The sequence below is a fragment of the Talaromyces amestolkiae genome, assembly GCF_001896365.1.
Source record: "Talaromyces amestolkiae strain CIB chromosome Unknown scaffold24.1, whole genome shotgun sequence".
NCBI lineage: Eukaryota > Fungi > Ascomycota > Eurotiomycetes > Eurotiales > Trichocomaceae > Talaromyces > Talaromyces amestolkiae.
The window spans coordinates 341,958-362,394 of record NW_024468060.1 but is presented as its reverse complement, the minus strand read 5'-3'; the positions used below and the strand labels follow the sequence as shown (position 1 = coordinate 362,394).

The 20,437-nt window shown below is 45.9% G+C and overlaps 7 protein-coding genes across 7 annotated transcripts; 5 read left to right on the top strand and 2 right to left on the bottom strand.

Moving 5' to 3' along the window:
- Positions 1 to 684: 684 nt before the first annotated feature.
- Positions 685 to 2,261, top strand: BHQ10_009454 (uncharacterized protein; the record flags this gene model as incomplete). The annotated part of the gene is made up of 3 exons (XM_040882371.1): positions 685 to 1,063; positions 1,131 to 1,807; positions 1,863 to 2,261. 3 exons carry the CDS (start codon positions 685 to 687, stop codon positions 2,259 to 2,261), a joined length of 1,455 nt encoding a protein of 484 aa, XP_040737956.1.
- Positions 2,262 to 2,918: 657 nt separating this feature from the next.
- BHQ10_009453 (uncharacterized protein) lies at positions 2,919 to 3,336 on the top strand (the record flags this gene model as incomplete). The annotated part of the gene is made up of 2 exons (XM_040882370.1): positions 2,919 to 3,035; positions 3,097 to 3,336. The coding sequence occupies 2 exons, from the start codon at positions 2,919 to 2,921 to the stop codon at positions 3,334 to 3,336; spliced, it is 357 nt and encodes a 118-aa protein (XP_040737955.1).
- Positions 3,337 to 4,360: 1,024 nt separating this feature from the next.
- Positions 4,361 to 5,293, bottom strand: BHQ10_009452 (uncharacterized protein; the record flags this gene model as incomplete). The annotated part of the gene is made up of 1 exon (XM_040882369.1): positions 4,361 to 5,293. The coding sequence occupies one exon, from the start codon at positions 5,291 to 5,293 to the stop codon at positions 4,361 to 4,363; it is 933 nt and encodes a 310-aa protein (XP_040737954.1).
- Positions 5,294 to 6,378: 1,085 nt separating this feature from the next.
- On the top strand, positions 6,379 to 9,724 carry BHQ10_009451 (uncharacterized protein; the record flags this gene model as incomplete). The annotated part of the gene is made up of 6 exons (XM_040882368.1): positions 6,379 to 6,411; positions 6,460 to 6,842; positions 6,905 to 7,487; positions 8,885 to 9,162; positions 9,296 to 9,460; positions 9,625 to 9,724. 6 exons carry the CDS (start codon positions 6,379 to 6,381, stop codon positions 9,722 to 9,724), a joined length of 1,542 nt encoding a protein of 513 aa, XP_040737953.1.
- Positions 9,725 to 10,239: 515 nt separating this feature from the next.
- BHQ10_009450 (uncharacterized protein) lies at positions 10,240 to 11,380 on the bottom strand (the record flags this gene model as incomplete). The annotated part of the gene is made up of 4 exons (XM_040882367.1): positions 10,240 to 10,780; positions 10,845 to 10,919; positions 10,978 to 11,190; positions 11,250 to 11,380. The coding sequence occupies 4 exons, from the start codon at positions 11,378 to 11,380 to the stop codon at positions 10,240 to 10,242; spliced, it is 960 nt and encodes a 319-aa protein (XP_040737952.1).
- A 3,149-nt stretch (positions 11,381 to 14,529) lies between these two features.
- On the top strand, positions 14,530 to 15,132 carry BHQ10_009449 (uncharacterized protein; the record flags this gene model as incomplete). Its single annotated transcript, XM_040882365.1, has 1 exon — positions 14,530 to 15,132. The coding sequence occupies one exon, from the start codon at positions 14,530 to 14,532 to the stop codon at positions 15,130 to 15,132; it is 603 nt and encodes a 200-aa protein (XP_040737951.1).
- A 780-nt stretch (positions 15,133 to 15,912) lies between these two features.
- Positions 15,913 to 20,416, top strand: BHQ10_009448 (uncharacterized protein; the record flags this gene model as incomplete). Its single annotated transcript, XM_040882364.1, has 7 exons — positions 15,913 to 16,180; positions 16,241 to 16,988; positions 17,046 to 17,660; positions 17,775 to 18,102; positions 18,162 to 18,591; positions 18,653 to 18,970; positions 20,085 to 20,416. The coding sequence occupies 7 exons, from the start codon at positions 15,913 to 15,915 to the stop codon at positions 20,414 to 20,416; spliced, it is 3,039 nt and encodes a 1,012-aa protein (XP_040737950.1).
- Positions 20,417 to 20,437: the final 21 nt, after the last annotated feature.

Here is a 20,437-nt window from a genome sequence, read left to right as displayed (position 1 = left end):
TTATATTGAAAGAAGATGGAAAGGTGGGTTGATTAACTAAATGATGAGGATGCCTTTGAGCTTGAAAAATCTTTACTAATAATCATTGGAGAAAACGAGAATGATGAATATAGTAGTCCTAAACCTCTCAAGAGAAAACGGTAGATATGAATGGAGATTATTGTGAACTGAACAATTAATGGCATACTGCTGCACCTTATCTTTTCCTGAAAAATATGTAATTTCGAGCTCCTGTAAATTAAGCTCAGTAAGTTACGTATAAATTTTACGGTCAAGTTACCGGTAAACTATGCCGGTAAGTTTACCGTCAATTTACAGCGCACATCCCTACTCAAGATGTAGTAGCTAGTGGGTACTGTGCAATGCAGACATACATAGTATGAATGTTGCGTGGCTTGCCCTAAAAGGTCCCTAGTGAGGTATAATAACAACCTGCAACATCTGTGCCGTAGGCAATATGTTGGTATCAATATATCATGCACAGCAAGTGCATCATGCCCATGTCTTTTCCTATTTGCCCCTAGCCACACCCCTCACCTTCGAACAACACACCGCTCGCCCTCTCATTTTCTTTCAATACTCTTTCTTTCTTTTATTTGGGTCGATTCTTTTTTTCTTCTTTTGGTTAGAAGAAACCCAAAATCGTACCTGTCATCCGTCGCTGTCCAACACCCTACGGCAAACATGACTTTGACAGACGCGGAGAAGACTGCCGTTGTAGGTTCCAATGATGGCAGCGTGGCATCTGAGCTGCGTACAGTCGACGAAGTCAGAGACCTTTTCAAGGAGCGCTTGTGTCTAAAGCTAGATCTTCACATCCTGGTGCCGATGTTATTCCTTAATATTCTATCGCTCATGGGCCGGACAAACATCGGCGCTGCCCTCATCCAGGGGTTGCCAGCTGACCTGCACCTCACTGCGATGCGCGTTTTTCTGGCCACCACTATGCCGCTCGTTATGCTTATTCTCTTCGAAGTTCCTAGCAATCTTCTAATGAAATGGCTGGAGGTGAAGTTTAACCTCAGCTATTTGCGCTACCTCAGTTTGATCACCGTTTGTTTAGGTAAGGAAGTCGAATCTATTCTACGTAACATTCACACCCGTTTAGAATTGCACTAACAAGTTTAAAGGTATTGTGACTCTAGGTCAGGCATTCGACAAGAGTTACAGTGCGCTCCTGGCAACGCGATTCCTCGTCGGCATATTCGACGCTGGTTTGATTCCTGGTTGTGTCTACGTCTTGTCCCTTTACTACCCATCCATTCATTTGCAATGGCGCATGTCCATGTTGATGGTTGCCAATCTGATCAGCAATATTGTTTCGAATATCCTGGCTTTTGCTATTGCTGAAATTCACAACCACAATGGCTGGCATGGATGGCGCTGGATTTTCCTTGTGGAAGGCTGTCTGACCATTGCGGTCGGCTTGGCCTGCTGCTGGAGTAACATTGGTCGCCCGGAGAAAGCAACCTTTCTCACTCAAGAGGAGAAGGACATCATTGCATCGAGTGCTGAGTCACGAGTCTCCACTATTGGCTATCTTGCTGAGTGGAAGGTCTTTTTCAGCAACATTCTAAATTACGTCTGGGCCTCGCTCTACGTGCTGACCTGCTCAACCACCTACTCCGTCGCCCTCTTTTCACCATCCTTCGTCAAGATCTTCCGTCCGCATTACTCCGTTCCAGAGGTCCAGGGCCAAGTAGTCCCGATTTTTGTTGTGTCAGCCGTAGCTGCTCTGCTCGTTGCCTGGCTTGCTGATCGCACTAATCATCGTGCAGGTTATGCCATAATTGGCTATATTTTCACGGTGCGTAGAAGTTTCTAATTCTTGAGTGCAACTCTACTGATTTTCTCGTTGCAAGATCATCGGTTATGTCATCCTTCATTTTCCCAAGCGGGAAACTTCGTCTGTGTTGATGCTAGGCTTATACTTCATTTCCATTGGCACATTTAGTTCACTACCTATGGTTTGGACATTGACCACGCTCAACCTTGCCACGCCACTACAAAAAGCCATCGGCTCAGGTTTCGTCATCGGTGTTGGTAATATTGGTGGTTTCGTTTCAGCCTGGATTTTCCGTACCTCGGAGGCACCGTTCTACACCTCCGGCATGGTCGACGGTATTATCCTTACCTCCACTGCCGCTGGAATTACTGCCGTTGCCTGGGCTTACATCACATGGCACAATAAGAGGACTTCTCGTGCCTCGGAAAGCATTGAAAGCTTGAGCAGCGGCGTGGTGTTCAAGTATCGTTCTTGAATTCTTTTTCTGGCCCATTGCGCATTCGCGATCACTATACACTCGGATGCAAAACTGGCGTCGTGTCACGAACCTGGATCTACCTTAGTTAAACAGCATTGTGTCGAGATACGCTAGGCTTGGTGGAACCACACAAAGGTTCGAAGGTTGTCGTCGATATAATAGGCTAAGTCAATAGAGTAACAATAGCCGATCGGGTGTATTGGAAGTCTTAAACACAACTACGATAGAAGAGATCCCCCGTACAGCCTGGTGCCCGTACCTCTTGCTTGACATGGCTCCTGCGAATTTGGAATTTTCCATCTTGTTCCTTTACATGACTCAATAACTTATTTAAATCTGGCCAAGGCAGCTCGTGTTCCAGAGCAACACCTCCAGAGTATGATCCGTATAGCAATGACCAATACAATGTTTCAAGAAGAATGTACCGGTACCAGAGTCGTCCACTCAGCGACATCTGCATTTCTAGTACAGAATCCAGGTGTTTACGCATACGCTACGTACATGTTGACAAAATCAGCGCCGATGTCAATGCACTTAGCTTCTGCGCACCGGCGCTGGGGCCCTGATACAACTCATACGTATGAGACAGCATAAAATGCCGCTTTCAATACTGATCTTCCTTTATTTGAATATCTTGGTCGAGACAAAAAGCGCATGGATGAATTTACTGCTCATGTGCGGCATGTTCAAAGTAGCGATGGCGTAGACGTGAGACATATGGTTTCCGGGTTCAATTGGGAAGGCGTTCAGGAAGGCGGCCGCGTTGTCGATGTAAGTTTACTATTGCTCTTCCGCTTGTGAGATCTGGGATATCTTGTAGTTGTTCCCTTAGGTCGGTGGATCGACCGGCAGTGCAGCCATTGCCCTCGCTCGAAAGTTTCCTCATCTTTCTTTCATAGTTCAGGACCTCCCTGCCAATGCAGAAACTTATGTGGGTTGGGTCAAGACCTTTGGCAAGTCCACGTACGTGCGCGTTCCTATGTGGAAAATCGTCATTGACGGCATCCCCGTACGACACGTGGAGATGAGCGAGGAATTCAAGCAAGAACTCGCCGCAGAGAACACCAACTAGGGCCAACTAGGATTTGAGGTGGAGATTACGTAGGTAAGGTGGCTCACCAAGCTAAAAGGCTACTCCGGCTCACTTGTAGCTGAGTACATAAGCCTAGTGGTGGCAAACAACGCGGTATCCAACGGTATGGTAAGAAGTGCCCCTTTACTCACTAACAGGCCTCCAGCAATAAATGTGAGATGCGAAAGCGTGAGACTGTGCGTGCACGTCAAGTTATTAGCACGGGGGCCATGGGATACTGTGTTCCGCAGTATTTATATGCCAGAATGATAGAGCATATGGCTTCGGAGCCAACACCCGCCGAAGCGGCGAAAATCGTGACCACGAAAAAGACTATGCAGGCCCAGAAGGAGGCTACGAAAAAGACTACCACGAGAGGTAAGAAAGCGACAACCGCACCAACAACTGTACCGGAGCCTGATACGGAATCAGCTCCAGAGCCAGTCCCTGAATCTACGCCAGAGTCAACTCAGCGTCAATTCGCGAGCCAGCATCTGAATCCGATGCCGACAAAAACATACTAGTCTTCACATTGGGTTTCGAATCCGGCCATGCCATGATGGAATCGTACCTGCAGACTACTGAAGAATGGGAAGATGTTTTTGCTGATGGTGGATAGCAGTGTTTCCAGAAACACATGATCGATTCATCATGTTTGACAGTCTTTTTCGAGCTTGAGCGCCTTTGGCACACGACGAGAGTTATATATTTGGTCCCTTTTTGTGCACTGTGATATACCAGTACTATTAAGAGGACAAATACATATACTGGATTGACGTTAACAAGTTAATCTAACAGGACTTATATGTGAAATTCCTATAACTAATTCTCTTACTGGACAGACAGACAGATGCATGTATAATTAGCCTGTTTCTCTTATCCGCCCATCCTCTCCGCTTTGGAAGTCCCATTATTTATAAGAGATGAGAGAGTCACAAGAACATATGGAGCAGATAGAGAAAAAATTCCAATTTAATACAGTTGCAATAGTAATATACAATCAATATAAAGCTGTACAAATAATCTACTGTAGCGCCACCTTGACGACGTGGTCGAGATCCTCCTTCTGCAGTCCTACTTGCTCTAGTTTTGCCAGTTCAGCTGCATCTACCTTGTGGTGGAAGTCACCGCCGTGGCCCTCGAAGAAGTGTGTGACGAAGAACTTAACGAAGGGCGCAAAGCCGTCACCCTGGCTAATTTTCTCCTCATACTCCTTAGCCACCTCGTTCACATCCCGCGTCTGGATGTCCCAGTCCGCCTCCGTTGTGCCCGTTGCGCGCAAAACAGCGTCTAGGATCTCCCGCTGCGTTAGATGGAATGACGGCGTATAGACAGCCTTGTTCTTGTACTTGGCCAGATCAGCCTCTGGTAGGCTCAGCGTCGCGGCAGTTGCTTGACCAGTGTGTGCGATAGATGCCGTGCTGACCTTACCATTGGCGCCTCGCCAGATGGTTGCCTTGCGAGCTTTCGCGTCGATACCCCATAGACCAGGGGCGAGGCCTCCATCAAGCCACGGGCCAGTGGCGATGGATACCCAGCTGCTAGCACCAAGCTTTTCAATCAGGTCGCGGATACCCTTTTTTGCGATGAGCAGCCCATTCTCATTCACAAGCTCTCCGGCGAAGGGGTCGGGGCCAAATTCAGATGGGAAGATATAAGGCACGCCAGCCTTGGCGGCCGCACGGATTGCAGGCTCCTGGAGCTCGACAAGCTGGGGCAGAGGTGGCATGAGAACGAGGGCGTCTTGGCCTTTAAGAACTTCAACAAGGAATGCTTCATCCTTAAGACTACCCTTCTTAACAATAACACCTGGAGGAAACGTGCTGGTAGCTTCGGGTCGCTGAATGGCGGTAATGGTGTGGACTCCCAGCTTGAGAAGGGTTTCGATGGTAGGCCCTCCGACCTGGCCGCTAGCGCCAATGAAGGCGATCTTTCGTCCCTGGATTGCTGGACCCATTGTATACTAAGAAGAGATTGATGCTGTGAAGCTAGTGATGAAGATATCTTGTCTGAAAACGAATAAGCTAGTTGAGCTGGCTGACACTTAGCAGTATAAATCTTCTACCTCATGTCAGACTACGTGAAGCTGAGCTCACCTTTTTAAATATTCCTAGAGGTCTAGAAGGCAAAGCAAATTAATGGCAGGKCGAGTTTTAGGTTTGACACTGTGGTGGTGGTTTGCTTTGTAATATGTCGTGTCGTCATTGAGAATCGCGACAGGAACGGCTATTGCGGGATACAACTCGATATGTCTCGTGGGCTCCCGTTGGAATATTGACCAGTCCTCGTGATGGGGATTTTTTAAGAAACGCAGAATACCGTACAATACGACGTTCCGTCCAATACGTACACGCCTTGCGCTTGACATGCAAGACAGCCTGCGAATAATTGGCTAGTGAAAAATTAGTCCGCCGTACCCGGCATTGTGAGTTTAATTTCTCTGTTTTAGGTTAGGCAATTCGAGGGACGTTATTGGGCTGCTTTGTAATACGGAGATATAACTCCCGTAGACATGACCTCTCAACCAATGGAATTTCTCAGCTTGCCGTTCTCTGCGACCATACTGTGGCTGCTAAGTCTCATGAACACATGCTGCTACCCTGACTAGTCTTTATCCCGCAATTACCGATAGTATAAGCAAGGAGACAACGGATCTTGGAGTCCGAGAACCTCTACGCAGGCTCGTAAAATGGCATCTTTTCTTCAGCCGACGATGCCGCAATTGAATCAGTCACCTTCAACTCGGAAATTTCACGACCCCCTTTTGATGTTTGGCTTAATCTTGCCACTGAGTTGGTAATGCAAACTCGGCTTATTTTTGTCTCAGGTTAAATAAGCTGGCACTGTGTAGCTCTTGATATAAATCTGCAAAATGAACCTTGACGTTATACTTGGTCTCTGTCACACTCATCATTGTCAGTATTCAAGCAGAACTCTGCATCTGCGTCGCTTAACCCTATAGTCTCGACCGACCACGCAACTCCCAATGACAGATCGCGCAGATCAAAGTCAGTCATCAACAATTAAGACCCCGATGTCGAGATGGCGGGGCATCATTCGCAGATTCGCTCCATCGTATGTGTCAGCGATACTCCAAATTTCTGATTAACCAATAATAACAAGTATGCATCGAATAGATGGTTTGCGATCGTTATGGGAACAGGAATAATCTCGATCCTTCTGTACAAGATCCCTTACAAAGGCGCATGGCTCTATTGGATATCAGTGGCCATTTTTGTCATCGACATCATTCTCTTTGTTGTCTTTTCGTTAATTTCGGCTCTACGGTACCTCTGCTACCCGGTCCTTTGGCGTGCCATGATCACTCATCCCGTTGAGTCCTTGTTCTTGGCGACGTTTCCTATGAGTGTGGGCATTATTGCCCAAGGAGTCGTGAACATTTGTGTACCCGCTTGGGGTTCCTGGGCTGCAACTCCGGCCTGGGTATTATGGTGGATTGAAGTTGTGACTTCTGTTGCGATATGCTTCTACATACCATTCAATATGTAAGTGACATTTTTCCAACTGCAGATAGATGGCACAAGGGCTTACGGGAAACTCATTTTAGTATGTCCATCCACAAGACCGATATCGCGTCCGTGACACCTTTTTGGCTTCTCCCTATCGTTTCTACCATAATATGTGCGGCCACCGGCGGTATGGTTGCAGGGGTACTACCGAGTCCCACCCATGCCCTCTGGACCCTTATAGTCAGCTACGTACTTTGGGGAATCGGCATCCCTCTCGCGCTCTTTACCCTCGTTCTCTACTACCACCGCTTGACACTCTACAGCATCCCGCCACCAGCGGTTCTTTCTTCTATATTCCTCCCTTTGGGTCCACTGGGAGAGGGCGGATTCGGCATCATGCAGCTGGGTGCCGTATCTCGAACTGTATTTCCACTAACAAAGACCCTATCTCTTGCACCAGATGCGGGAGACATCGTTTTTGTCTTGGGATTCTTCACGGCGCTGTTAATGTGGGGATTCGGGCTTGCATGGCTATCCTGGGGAGCAATGGCTTGTACACGGACGATACCACCGTTTAACATGGGCTGGTGGAGTATCGTCTTTGCGATAGGTGTTTTCACCGGGTCTACTATTACCTTAGGCGAAGAGATGGGATCAAGGTTCTTTGAAATTTTGGGAACAGTAAGTTTCTTTCCTCTGACGGCTTCCACGCTCATCAGTAGAATTACGGATTTCCTAACGTCTCATTATTCGTAGGTCTGCACAGGCATTCTCGTTCTCTTCTGGATGGTAGTATCCGCGTTTACCATCCATGGCACGATTACTGGCGAATTACTCGTTTCACCTAGCTTGAAGCAGCTCGAAGATGAGAGCAGTGGATGATAAATATGTAATCTGGTGAATTGGCATGGATAACTCGTCTTACCAAGATGTGGACCAGTCACAGATAGGTATAACTTCTTTCAAGAATTATGATTTATGAGCTCTTAAATAGATCTTGCCCCAAGGGACATATAATAAACGTCGGGTTTTCCGTCAAATTTTTAGATTCCAGCAAATGTATGAGTGCATAGCCAACTAGACCAAAAGTTGCGCGCTTACTAGATGATCTATTGCGATATGTTATGGATGGAGCCGATGTGGCAGAGTGATAATTACGGTTCGGCGAAGGAAACGCTGCCCTTGTATCTTCATAATCATCACTCTGGCCCAATTATGCTCCGCGATAAAATCGGCAAATTATAGAGCTCATGGCAATCTAAACAAGACTGACGTCGTATTGGGCAGATACAACCCTGTGAAACGTCCATAGAGTGCTGGAATTCGGGAGGCAGAACAATTAATACTGTGTGATGATCGGCTTACGAGCAAAGGCTCCACGAAATCTACGACGGGTCACTCACAACAATTTCTCTTCCGCAAAACCTCCTACTCTACATGCAAGACGCCTGAAGAAAATAAAAGAGAACCATCATTCTCAAACTTCCAATTATTTAAGGGAGGTATCCCCATGTCAATCTGAGGTCGTAGCTTGGAGCTTTCACCGTCTTTGGAATTGGCATAGCTGCCGACCGAAAAGCTGCCAATCAACGTAGTTCGTGCCGAATTTGGAAAAATGTAAAATTTGTTAAATACGAACTTGGTCGTTTAAGGTTAATATCCGCAACGGTAATACGGCAGCCTATAGGTACGTTAAGGACAAAATGATCATACCATGGTATTTACATTCGTGCAAATGTAATTTCATATTTCCACGACGAAGATTTCTAACCAATGGGAAAGCGGGAAATTGTGGAGCAGAAAAAAGAGTAGAGATTTGATTTCTAGTAACGAAAAGTAACGACGACGACCCCAAAACCCCCCAAGCAACCCCCTTCAACCCCCCMTCTCCCCCAAAACAGACCGGAAATTGAACCTTAAGTAATGTCAGTATGTGTTGTTGTGTAAGAGTTGTGGAAGCTATACTTACTCGAACAGAGCGGAGAAGAATGATGAAATAAAAAMGCTCTCGGAGAAGAGCAGGGCTTCGAGGAATCTAAGTAAGAGTCAGTATGTGGGTGGTGGAAGGGATGGAATAGACAGCAGAGACTCACTTGCTGGCCCCATTGGGGTTGTTGGCCCCTGATGGCTTTGACGATGCCGACGATGTCTTTGACGACGTCGAGAATGTCCTTGACAAGAGTCAAGAACTCCAGGACGTTCTTGAGAACGGGAATGGCTTCGGCGACGAAGCCGGGCATGGCCGCAGCGACGGATTTGACGGCGGCGAGCATGGCGGGCATGCTGGCGGCGGCGGTGGTGATGGTGGTGGTGGTGATGGTGGTGGTGGTGGTGGTAGCAGCAGCAGCAGCAGCAGGTGGGCAGATTTTCGACGATGAAAGAGTAGTTGTAAGAAGGAAGAAGAGAAGGAGAGAGATGGAGGAAATGGGAGATATTCATACCCTAGAGCGGGTCCGCCTGGTTGCCTCGTTTGCCTGGTTTGCTTTTAGAATCCCACGGAATCTAGCGCCTGGGAACGACGACGACGACGATGYAATGGCGGCTGGGAACGACGACGACGACGACGACGACGACGACGATGCAATGGCGGCTGACCAGGTGTACGAACTTCGGTATTCTAAGGCGGTGGTTGAGGGTTTGATGTGCGCCAGAAGGTAAGCCTCGATACCTATTTAGGGGATTACCTGGCATAAGCTAGTTCACTGACGAGTATATTTAGTGATGTCTGAGCTCTACCAGTAGGCCTTAGGTCTGACTCCTCTGTCAGCGGGACTGCTAATAATGCAAGATGGGTGAAGTAAAATCTTGTTCTGAACAGGTTGATGCGATCAACGCTGAATGCTGGTTGTGGGGATCTCAGTGCAGCAGCGGTTCAGCCTGTTGGGAACGACGACGACGATGCAGTCTACTCTCGGTAGGAAGTATTGCCGGAGCTGAAGGATTTCCAAAGGTTTCTAACCAATGAGCATCCTTTGTTCTATCAGGATTTGATATTAATGTTCTTTGGGTTAGGGTTAGAAACTAAACATCCGTCTCGACATTAAGAAATCCAAGGATTTCCAAAGTTTTCTGACCAATCAGAGGGCTAGATTTTAAACGATAAAGTAAGCTGCGGATATAAGCCGAGCAAATATCGACAACACACGGTATACGATAGGCATAGATTCTTAACAGAAATAGATATGGGGACTACTGCCATACGATTCAGGTGCGATATTCACATTTCTACGATCTACGGTGATGGATTCATTTGCTATTTGGAGGTATATACACACAAACGTCTTCGTTCTTGCTGCAGAGACCTCTGCATTGCCCAGGTGTCACCGCGTGGAGGCACGAAGTCCGATTTCAACACCCATTAGAAAATCGAATAGTGGTATCTTTAAACTAACAAAAAAGACAAAAAACAAACACAAAAAACCAACATAAAGAATCACACAACCATGCCCATTCCCCCGGCGCCAGGGCCCTCACCTCCCCCCTTAGGTAAGATGAATCGATTTGGGGGAGGAGGGTCTCGGGGAAACTTTTGCTTCGGCCGACGCCGAGCAAGACTACACCCAATAGTTGGGTGGGGATTGGCACGACAACGTGCACACGCGCTCCCCGGGTTTTTGATCTGCCCACGACCCTTGTCGGTATACACCCAGCATTGGTGGCCAGCTTCGATGCAGCGAGTGCATCGCTCCTCTCCAAAAAATTGTATGCCAAGGTCAGTCTCCATTATCCTACCAACATTGCTAACCACGGCCTGGCTGCCATTGAATTCCCGTGCCCAATCATACCACCATTTCCCAACGGCTTGCGGCTGGTATGGTTCATCGGTCTTACCCATGGAGGACCAGAGCCACGGGACACGATCTTGATCTGCTAATTGCGCTAAATCAAACTGAACCTGCGTCAGACCGTTTGCACGTTGGGGCATAGCAGGTATAGGGACGGCGGCAGGAGGGGGTGAATCGGCGGGAGCAATGCTATTAAAACAACCCTGTTAGTATGTATCTCTATGAATTGTTTATGTGTAATTTAAGTACTTACAGGTTGACGGGAACAGGAGTCACCAAACGAGACCGGGCAGGAGGAGGAGGAGGTGGTGGAGGGACGGACAGAGGGCTATTCAGTATGTTAGTATATCAATTATGAATATTGCAATACTTGGAGATGCACTTACGTCGTGGGAGGCGGGGAGGGGGCCATCATTGGAGGTGCCAGCAGGATATCAGCCTCTCCAAGACTCTCGTCGTCACTAACAAATAGTGAGTCGGCGAGTTGCTGATCCATGGCAAGGCTATCTTGCTCCAGTGACTCTTCAGCAGCTGGTTGCTCACCAATTAGCTGTTCATCAACTGGCGCAGAGGACAGCACCACGCGTCTTGGAAAATATCTGCTTAAGATGTTAGTCACCGCTTTGACGTGATCAATTCTTCATATTGCAACACGTACGTTGATGGGAGCCGTATCCTGCCCGAACGAAGCTGACGAGGGGGAATTGCTGCCGCAGCAGCGAGCATCTGGCTCTCATTGAGAGCGACGACGGAGGGGCAAGCGAGCGCAACGACCGCAGGAATCGACATTTTGATATGCTTGAAGCAAGAAAGAAAGAGGAGAAAGTCCAAGATAGATTTTTCGTAGAGTATTATGAATCTCTTTCATGTGAAGGCCCAAAAGGGTAACCCCACTTGATTGGTTGTTTGTAGGGCTACTCTCTCTCTACGTTCTCTCATTGGTTAGAATTCTTTGTGCAACAATATCTTGAGGTATCGGTGATATCCTTCACCAAGCTTCAAATCTAGATAGAGTACGATGCTCTCTTATTGGTTAGAAACCTTTAGATTTCTTTGAAAAATATTAACACCTGTATTTTAACAAGCAGAATCACTAAATATCGCTCGGTAGACCCTCATTCACCGCCATTGAAGAAGGTAAGTAGATCCATGATTGGCTCATAATATATTAAGCTTGAGATATAGCAGGCAATTCGGGAGACTATTCAATCCTGCTCGTAGTCCAAGGTTGCTTCCTCTACTGAGCTATCACGCTGATCGTCCATCGATATCATTTGGAGTCGTTCTTGAGTAGGGGTCTCTAACTCAGTGAGTTGGGGTGCTTCACCATTTGCTATATGCTCCTTGAGACACTGTCGAAGCTCAAGATAAGCACTGCAATGATGACGTGAACCATCAGGGAAAACGTCTCCTAGTTTCAGAGACGGATATCCTAATTCCTGCAGCTTCATTCGGCACCAATTGAGAGTCTCCTCTGGTAGATACGCATCAATATCTAGAAAGATAGTTAATAATAGTACTTTCAAATCATAGATAGGAATAATACCCCAGTCACCCATCTCTTCTATTAGACTGTCGAGAAGAGTCTCATCTGGTAAAAGACTGCGGTCTTCTGCATTCTGCTCCTCCGGATAAAAATATAGAAAGAAGGGCTTTCCGAAGACTCCATTAGGTCGATGCTTTTGTTTCCGAATATTATGCACGTTCCATAACCGGACAAAATCACATAATGCGTCACGAACGAGTGGCATATATACTGCTAACATTGCAATACGGTCAGAAGCTTGATCCTGTTGGAATAACCGCTCTTCACTAAGCTTTGAAAAGTAGTCCTATTTCCGTATTAGTAACCGGTGAATCAAGAGAAATTAGATATAGATTACCCGCTAATTCACTACACAAGACTTGGTCAATTGAGACCACCAAGCCTCAATGCGTTGATTAGAGGTACTAGTACCGTACCAATAACAATCTGAGATAGATGCCTGCGGATTATGCTTCATATATAGAGCGTGATGTGCCGCTGCAAGCATTGTTGTTTCACCCCCCTTATCAGATCGAATAAATCTAGGTTGTTTTTTCTCTGACTTCAGCGTGTCAAGATACTGGCGAAGAACACTGAATCCTGTCCGGTTGCTATTCCCAATATAGATCCACGTAATATATCGAGAATAAGCGTCAATCCCAGCATATATTTGAAATCCCCAGAAAGCAAGTTTATCATGACCATCAATTGACCATAAATAGTTGGGTCCTGGGACGCTGAAATTCCCACGAGTACGCTGTAAATCATGGCTTCGTCTATTGACTCCATCTGGGTCCAAGTCTTTTATGATTTGGAAAAGACGATCGCTATCTCCAGGTTAGTTTTACACATTGTAGGAAGTTAGGAACATACACCAACTTCAAACTTACCGAGAGATTATATGCTGCTTGCTGCGGAAGTAGGTATGTAGATATCCTCGTCCATATCCTTCAATAGTTCCTTTATTCAGTTCATCTTGGGCTGCTTGTCGTATTGCGGCTTCGACGACTGTGTAGTCTGAAAGTCTCCGGTGAAGGCCTAGTCGTCTGTGTCGATCTCTGAGTCCTCGTGGGCCAATTGTAAATCCTTGTTTCTGTAGAACAAGATGTATCTCATCATCTGATAGGCCACATTGAAAGAATAAGGTCATAATTTGGTTGTCTAGATTACGATGTTCGGCAGTTCTGGTCCGCTGCGTAACACCCCATTCTCTTAGACGTCGTCGAATAGTACGGCCATTAATAAAAATATAGTGGTCTGTTTTTAGATATTCAGCGATATCATCAACAGTCTCACCCTGTCGAAAGCGGCGTATTATATCCTCTTTATATTCGAGTAGGTCTTTAGATGGCCGGCCTATCTGGCCAATCCGTCGTTGAAGTAATTGATCCATCTGTTATAAGCAGGTAGCCCGTATCAAGAATCTAGAGTATGAGATACCTAGTGATATAGAAGTACTATAAGAAAAGTAGATCTTTAAAGATAATATATCAAGGACGAAAATTTTTCTATATACCTGATTCGTTACCAATAATTAGAGGGAGCCTCAAGTTACCCACTTTTGCCCTAACCAATTCATTTGTCGCTTAGATTGCCACATTTTTGTCAATTACTCCCTTTTTGTCAACATCTTACACATATCTCTAGGATATCGACCTGCTTTGAATTATCAGGGCAAGATTATCCCAATATGTCTTCAGACATATGGAGATGGGAACTACCATGTCGAAAGGCTAAAAACTTCGAGCATACAAAACGAATTCCACACCAGAATCACTGTCAACACTGTGGTCTATCAAATCCTAATCCGCCTATATCTTTTGATTCGACAGATGAAGAGGATCTAGTATCTAGTACAGGTGCCGTCTCAAGATCAAGACATAGTACACCTCCTCAAGGCCGTTTATCTTCCTTGAACATTGATGCAGCCCAGCAATTCCGGAACACTTCGATAGCAAACCAGCAAGCTGACAAAGCTAAATATCAACGTCCTCATATAGGATCTACTCAGCATAGCAAGAGACCGAAGGAGGTATTGAAGGCTAGAAAGAAAGTGAAGGATGAGCTGGATATCAAAAAGGACTATGAACACTACAAATTTACAGTTACCTTTCTTGTTCAAGATGAGAAAGGCAAATGGTCCGTTCCTTGTAGGTTCCTATTTTTCTATTATTATTTTTCTTATAATATCTAATCATTCTCTACTGATGTAGTGGGTGTTCCAGGAATCGAACCATCTATCCCCCGGTACGAGATTATCACAAGTTTCTCGGATATTATCAAGCTCTGGAAAGAGCAGTATCAAGACCTTGATGTACTATGCCAAAGATTCAATCGTGATCCCCGTTTCTCACGAAGAAGGACAAAGGCTGGTCCTCTCGCTATATCAGAACCACTTTTTAAGAGGGGGGATATGACTGATTTTCTCAATTCGCTCATGGTGGACAAAGACGTGAAGAATTCTCAGTCACGACAATACATTTTGATACTCTTTTGGGAGTATTCAGCCGAAGATGATACACATATACAAGACGAAGAGGAGGAAGTAGAGGAAGATAAAGAGGAGGATGAGGACTTTATCTTTGCTGCTCCTTCTCGGAAACGTCCACGAGCAGTCAGTAAGACTAGAGATACTTCTCATATCAAAACTGAACCTCTATCACCTTCGCGATCAACACCAAAACCACGAGGCCCGAGAAACTCAAATCTAAGACCTTTCTGGGAGCCTACACCAGCTCCAGTTGATACTTCTATCGAAGAAATCGAGGCTATCATCCAAGAGGGACGTGAGGAGGAAGCAATCTTTGAAGCAGAGATTAGAGCGTTTGATCAAGAGATTAGAGCGTTTAATCGAGGCGGTACTACTGAATCAACTACTAGTAGGGATAGGGATGAGAGCGTTATTGATATCGAGAATCTTGCACAAGCTAATATAGCAAGTGAGGATTCGCTAGATGTCCCTGCTGCTCATACCCGTGGAAAACATGGTATCAAGGTGCCAAAGAAACAGTCTTAGAGAGTCTATCAAGACTCAAAATCCTAAGAAAAAAAGTGTGATTTCAATTCTTTTGTGAAATTACTGTCCTTTCTATGTTTACTGTGCGAAGTTGATAGCAATATACTATGAGGCTCCAACGCCCGCGAAGAAATCTAAAGAAATCTAACCAATGAGGAGTGACGGGAGCGGTACCCCTACAACTCTTAGAAGTGGCAGAACAGTCCCGCTCCCGCATTTTCAGCAACTGAAGCTATTCCTACATAATGTTGAACCGTAGCCTCTGATTGGCTAGAAAGCTTAAGAAACCTTAGAACAGCCCGCTCCGGAACCCGCATCTTCAGCAACTGAAGCTATTCCTACATAATGTTGAGCCTCTGATTGGCTGGAAAGCTTATAAAACCTTAGGATTAGGCTATCCTACCTAGGTATAGTGGTATCTTAAATTCGAGCTATACCTAGAGTAGAAATCATTTACCTAATAGTTTCTAGGTAATTGCTACTATTAATAGTATCTGTATTGCTACGTATATATAACGATAAAGGTATTTTTAATTGATTAATCAGCAAAAACAGCCAATCGGAATACTGCGTGTGACATTTGCACGAATGTAAAAATCGTAATCTGATCATTTTGTCCTTAACGTACCTATAGGCTGCCGTAGGTAAAAGCGGGTAGGCCGAACTCTCTTTGATGACTTCCATGTGAAATTTGCTCCGCGATTCCCGAATCTCGCTCCACGCTCTTTCCTTGTCAATGCAGACAGGATGATCGAATAACTAAAAATTTTCTAGTTCAAGATGTCGACTTCGTCAGAGCCAGATTTGCGAAATAATTCTGGCGCAACACATGAGGAAAACGCCCACCAGGGTGCGCAAGGAGTGTTCTCACCATCTGCTGCCTTAGATCCCTCGCTACCAGATAGCGGTTCGGACAAGCTAGTCTCTTCGGAGACTGCAACAGCACAAAAAGCGCATCGCGCAAGAAGGGCTTGTGATGAATGTCGGGGGCGGAAAATTCGATGCGATGGGCGACACCCTTGCCTGCACTGTAGTGCACTGAATCTTGGTAAGCCATGACATATACAGAAGTTACCATTGTATTTGGTCACTTGATGATTGGACGTAGATTGCAGCTATGATCAACCGGATAAACGATCTACGCGACTTTCACGGCGAGAGGTAGAAGATCTTGCGTCTAAGCTACAGCGAGCTCGGAACCTCCTGTGGGTTCTTGCTCCGAATATTGATTTAGATGACCCTCATCTAGATGCAACTGTGCTGAGCAAGTTACAATTTCCAATCTCTAATATGAGGTCTCCGGCAGCTACTGGTACCAAGCAATCAGAATCTCCTCATCAAACCCCGCACGGTCCTGCGAGCCCTGAGCAAGATGCAAACTTGGCAACTGTACTTGAGGAAACTGGGCGACTGGATCTTGATGATATGGGCAATTGGGGCTACCAAAGCCACGGATCATCATCTGCATTCGTGCGACGATTGGGCGAACGTTTTAGTAACATGTCTGATTTAAGTATCGAAGATAAAACGACAAATCTCCGATTGCAAGACACAACAAATCGTCTGATGAATCATGCATTTGAAGATTCTTCACGTGAATTCATTTCACTGCCCCCACGAGAGGTTGCCATCGAATTGGCCACTAGTGCCTTGAATGAAGCCTGTGCTCTCTTCAACTTCGTGCATAAGCCAAGCTTCTTTTCTATGTTAGAAGAGATTTACCTCCTAAATCCTGCACAATACACCGACAAGGAGCATAAATTTCTGCCACTTTTGTATGCAGTTCTGGCTTTGGGCTACCTTTTCTCGCGCAATGAGCGGGTTCACTTTGGCTATACACATGCCATATCTGAAGGGTATGTATTGTATAAAACCCAAGGTTGTTTGCATGCGAGTCGTACTAATCGACGAAGGATGAGATACTTTACTGCGACCCGCCAAATGATTGATATCGCGCAGTGTCAAAATATTCTTGCTCTGCAAACAGTGGTATTCATGACCTTATTTCTTCACTCGTCGGCGTCTATGCCTACTTGCCATTCATACATCAGTGCAGCAATGGCTGCTTCTCTCCAAATGGGTTTGCACCATTCTCAGCCTGCAGAAATGGATTCTGTTGAGAGGGAGATTCGAAAGAGATTATTCTGGACGATCCGTACCTTGGAGACGTACATCATTGCAATTCTTGGCCTTCCAAGGACCATCTCGGACGATGATATTGATCAAGATATGCCGCTTGAGATTGACGACGAGTATATCACGAAAGAAGGAATTTTCCCGATGCCAGAAGGGCGGATATCGCTAATAACGGCATCGAATGCGCACATTCGACTGGCCCGCATTTTAAGCAAAGTCTCTACACACGTTTATCCGGCCAAACGAATGCAGAGGGAGGTGTCCCAAAAAACTAGGGCATATATCGTCAATAATGCAAAAGTTCGTGAAGTCGAGAACGATTTGCGAAACTGGATGACGAATCTTCCAGCCCATCTTCGACCAGGTCTGGATGGATCGAAAGATTTAACAAGGTATACAAAATTCAAAGCATATCAAACAATCAGATCATTATCACCGCTGATACTTCAAAGAGCCCAGCATCTTCTACGGCTAGCATTTATCCATGTTCAAATAACTCTTTACAGACCGTTCCTCCACTACATCTCCCAATCTCGTAATGATAACCTCACCAGCAATCAGTGCTACGCATACGCAGCCACATGTGTTGATGTCGGCCGAAATGCGATATACAACGCCAGAAAGATGGAAAAGCAAGATATGCTTACTGGTCCATATTGGTTTTCGATTTATACGACATTCTGCGCAACGCTCGCTTTAACGTTTCATGTCTGGGAGAACGCGGAAGTTGAAAACGCCTTGGAGACAATCAAAGATGCCGAGTATGGTCGGCATGTGCTTACGAGGCTGGCTTATCAGAGCAAAGCTGCAGAAAGCCTTTCGGAGACGCTAGGTGTGAGTTTAAAACCAGCACAATATCATGGCTTTGTTGCAGAGCTAATCCTGAGACTAAGATCATTTTCACACGGCTACCTGGGAGACTTGGGAATGACAAGCAGCACGCAAGATCGAAATTGAACCCGCAAAGGAAACGACCGCAATCTCCAGCTCGGCCGAATATCATGGAGTCGCAGCATCAGAACATCCCCGTACAACAAGATCATTCGGCCATAGATAGCCACTATCCTAGACAGCGAGACATCACCAGGCATGATCCCCCCGACATAACCTTCGAGAATCCGAACTCCTACCTCGACTCAACTCATTGGATGTCAAGCCAAACTTTGAATACGTCGAGCCCATTAACCACGCGCTTTCTGGGTCCGGACTCGATAGAAGATATTTTTGGTCCCGCTGATCTAGCACTAGGAAATAATTGGCCAGAAGCTTCACACCCGATTACAGATTTACATTTGAACTTAGGACTTGGCAGCCCCACTCTTGGTATGAATCTGAGTAATCGTACTTCATCCCATACCTTCTCTTCTCTGGACCAGTATGTCAGCATGCTGGACTTATAATCTGCCCGCCTTCTCTCCGGACGGTAGCAAGATCCTGTTCACACGCCGCACCAACTTGGCCAATATCGGAGATAGCTACGACATCTTCACCATGAACTCAGACGGCATAGGTCTAAATCAGGTTACCGAGTCCGTGACCAGTGATGCCCATGCCATCTGGACTCATGACGGTCGCATCGCCTACAGTACAGCTATGTACGGTTTCCAGCAGGAAGCACCTCTCTACGATGACTCGATGCTACCATATGCTATTATCATGCTCATGGATGCCGATGGTAGCAATAAGGCGCCGTTGACGAATAGTTTATGGGAAGATGCCATGCCTATGTTTGCGCCAGCCAAGACATTGGAGGCAAAATGCCCACATTCCTCTTAATATAGATGAATTTAGAAATATAAAACTGAACGGGTAGTAAAGACTGGTTGCCATACTGATTTTTTTTCTGTAGTGTAAAAACATGCAACTGGACATCTCCTTCCACGTGAATCGAATTCTGAAACTGCGCGCCCAGATCCGGCCAGAAACGGTTGTAACTTTCGCAGTCTACTTACCAAGTCCAGCGCTATCGATTGTTTCTAGTCTTACTAGGTAAATCGCTCGTGATGGAGGATGGTGTGGTGACAACGCCCTTGACGCGCGAAAACCTTGTCTTGCTAAGAATTCGTCGCGACGCGACGGCACCACAATAAAACAATACATGACAACACCACTAAGAAAAGGGGTTCGTGAAGGTGGAGAATGTTAGTAATGCGACAGCGTCAATCCTTCAATGGATTGAACAGATATCTAATACATGTATCAACCATCTGATGTTCGCTAATACGATATGCAATATTATCAATAGAGTATCGGTGCATAGTATCAATCAATCTATATAATATAAAGGACTTTAAGCAGTAGCTGATTGCTCAGAATTAGTATCTCTGGGTGTATTCAGGGATTGATATCGAGATCATGCATGTAGGCTGGCTCSCGGAGCCYTGTTGATGTGAGGGCTAGCTTGTGGTGGCGTTCACCCATCTAATCATTATAAATAATGCCCTCGCCTGGAATGTGGTATGGCGATCCTAAATTTGCTGTACCTATTATTGTTATAAAGAAAGGAGGTATAAGATATGCAAAAAATATCAAAAATATAGGCATCTTCACGCTTAATATCCTAATCCTAAGTTCATCTGTAGAGACTGCGCGAATAAATACCCAATCTAGAATGCACGTTTAAGCAGTCTCTACATTATCTGGTGCTCAAGTGCGCCAACTGCAAGCGTAGCTATAAGATGATAAATGCGAGCTGCCTAGTACGAAAGTTTATGCTAGAATGTATGAAACAGGCTTTGGACTGGGTATTGCGAAGTGACGTGATACACTATATACTGAAGCATTTATGGGTCCAGGGTATAGAACTAACACTACAGGAAGCAGCAACCACCATGATACGCCGTGCTGCGCCAAAGATAACAAAGACAGCAGGCAAACCGACAACAACAACAACAACAACAACAACATCAACAACAACAACATACCATACGATACGCACCAAAACGTAACAACAAGAGGCCACAACAACGCCAGCAGAGCGCTCCAGAGCCACCAGTTGACCTTACCGCGGAGCCCCATCCCGGAACCCGCTACAGAGCCCGCTCAGGAAACGGCTCCAACAACCGCTCCGCAGTCGACTCCCCAGAAAATCACGGAGTCCGTAGATGAGCCCATTGCGCAACGTGGAATTGAGCCTCCCGCTCTATAGCTCATCAAGTGCATATTGACA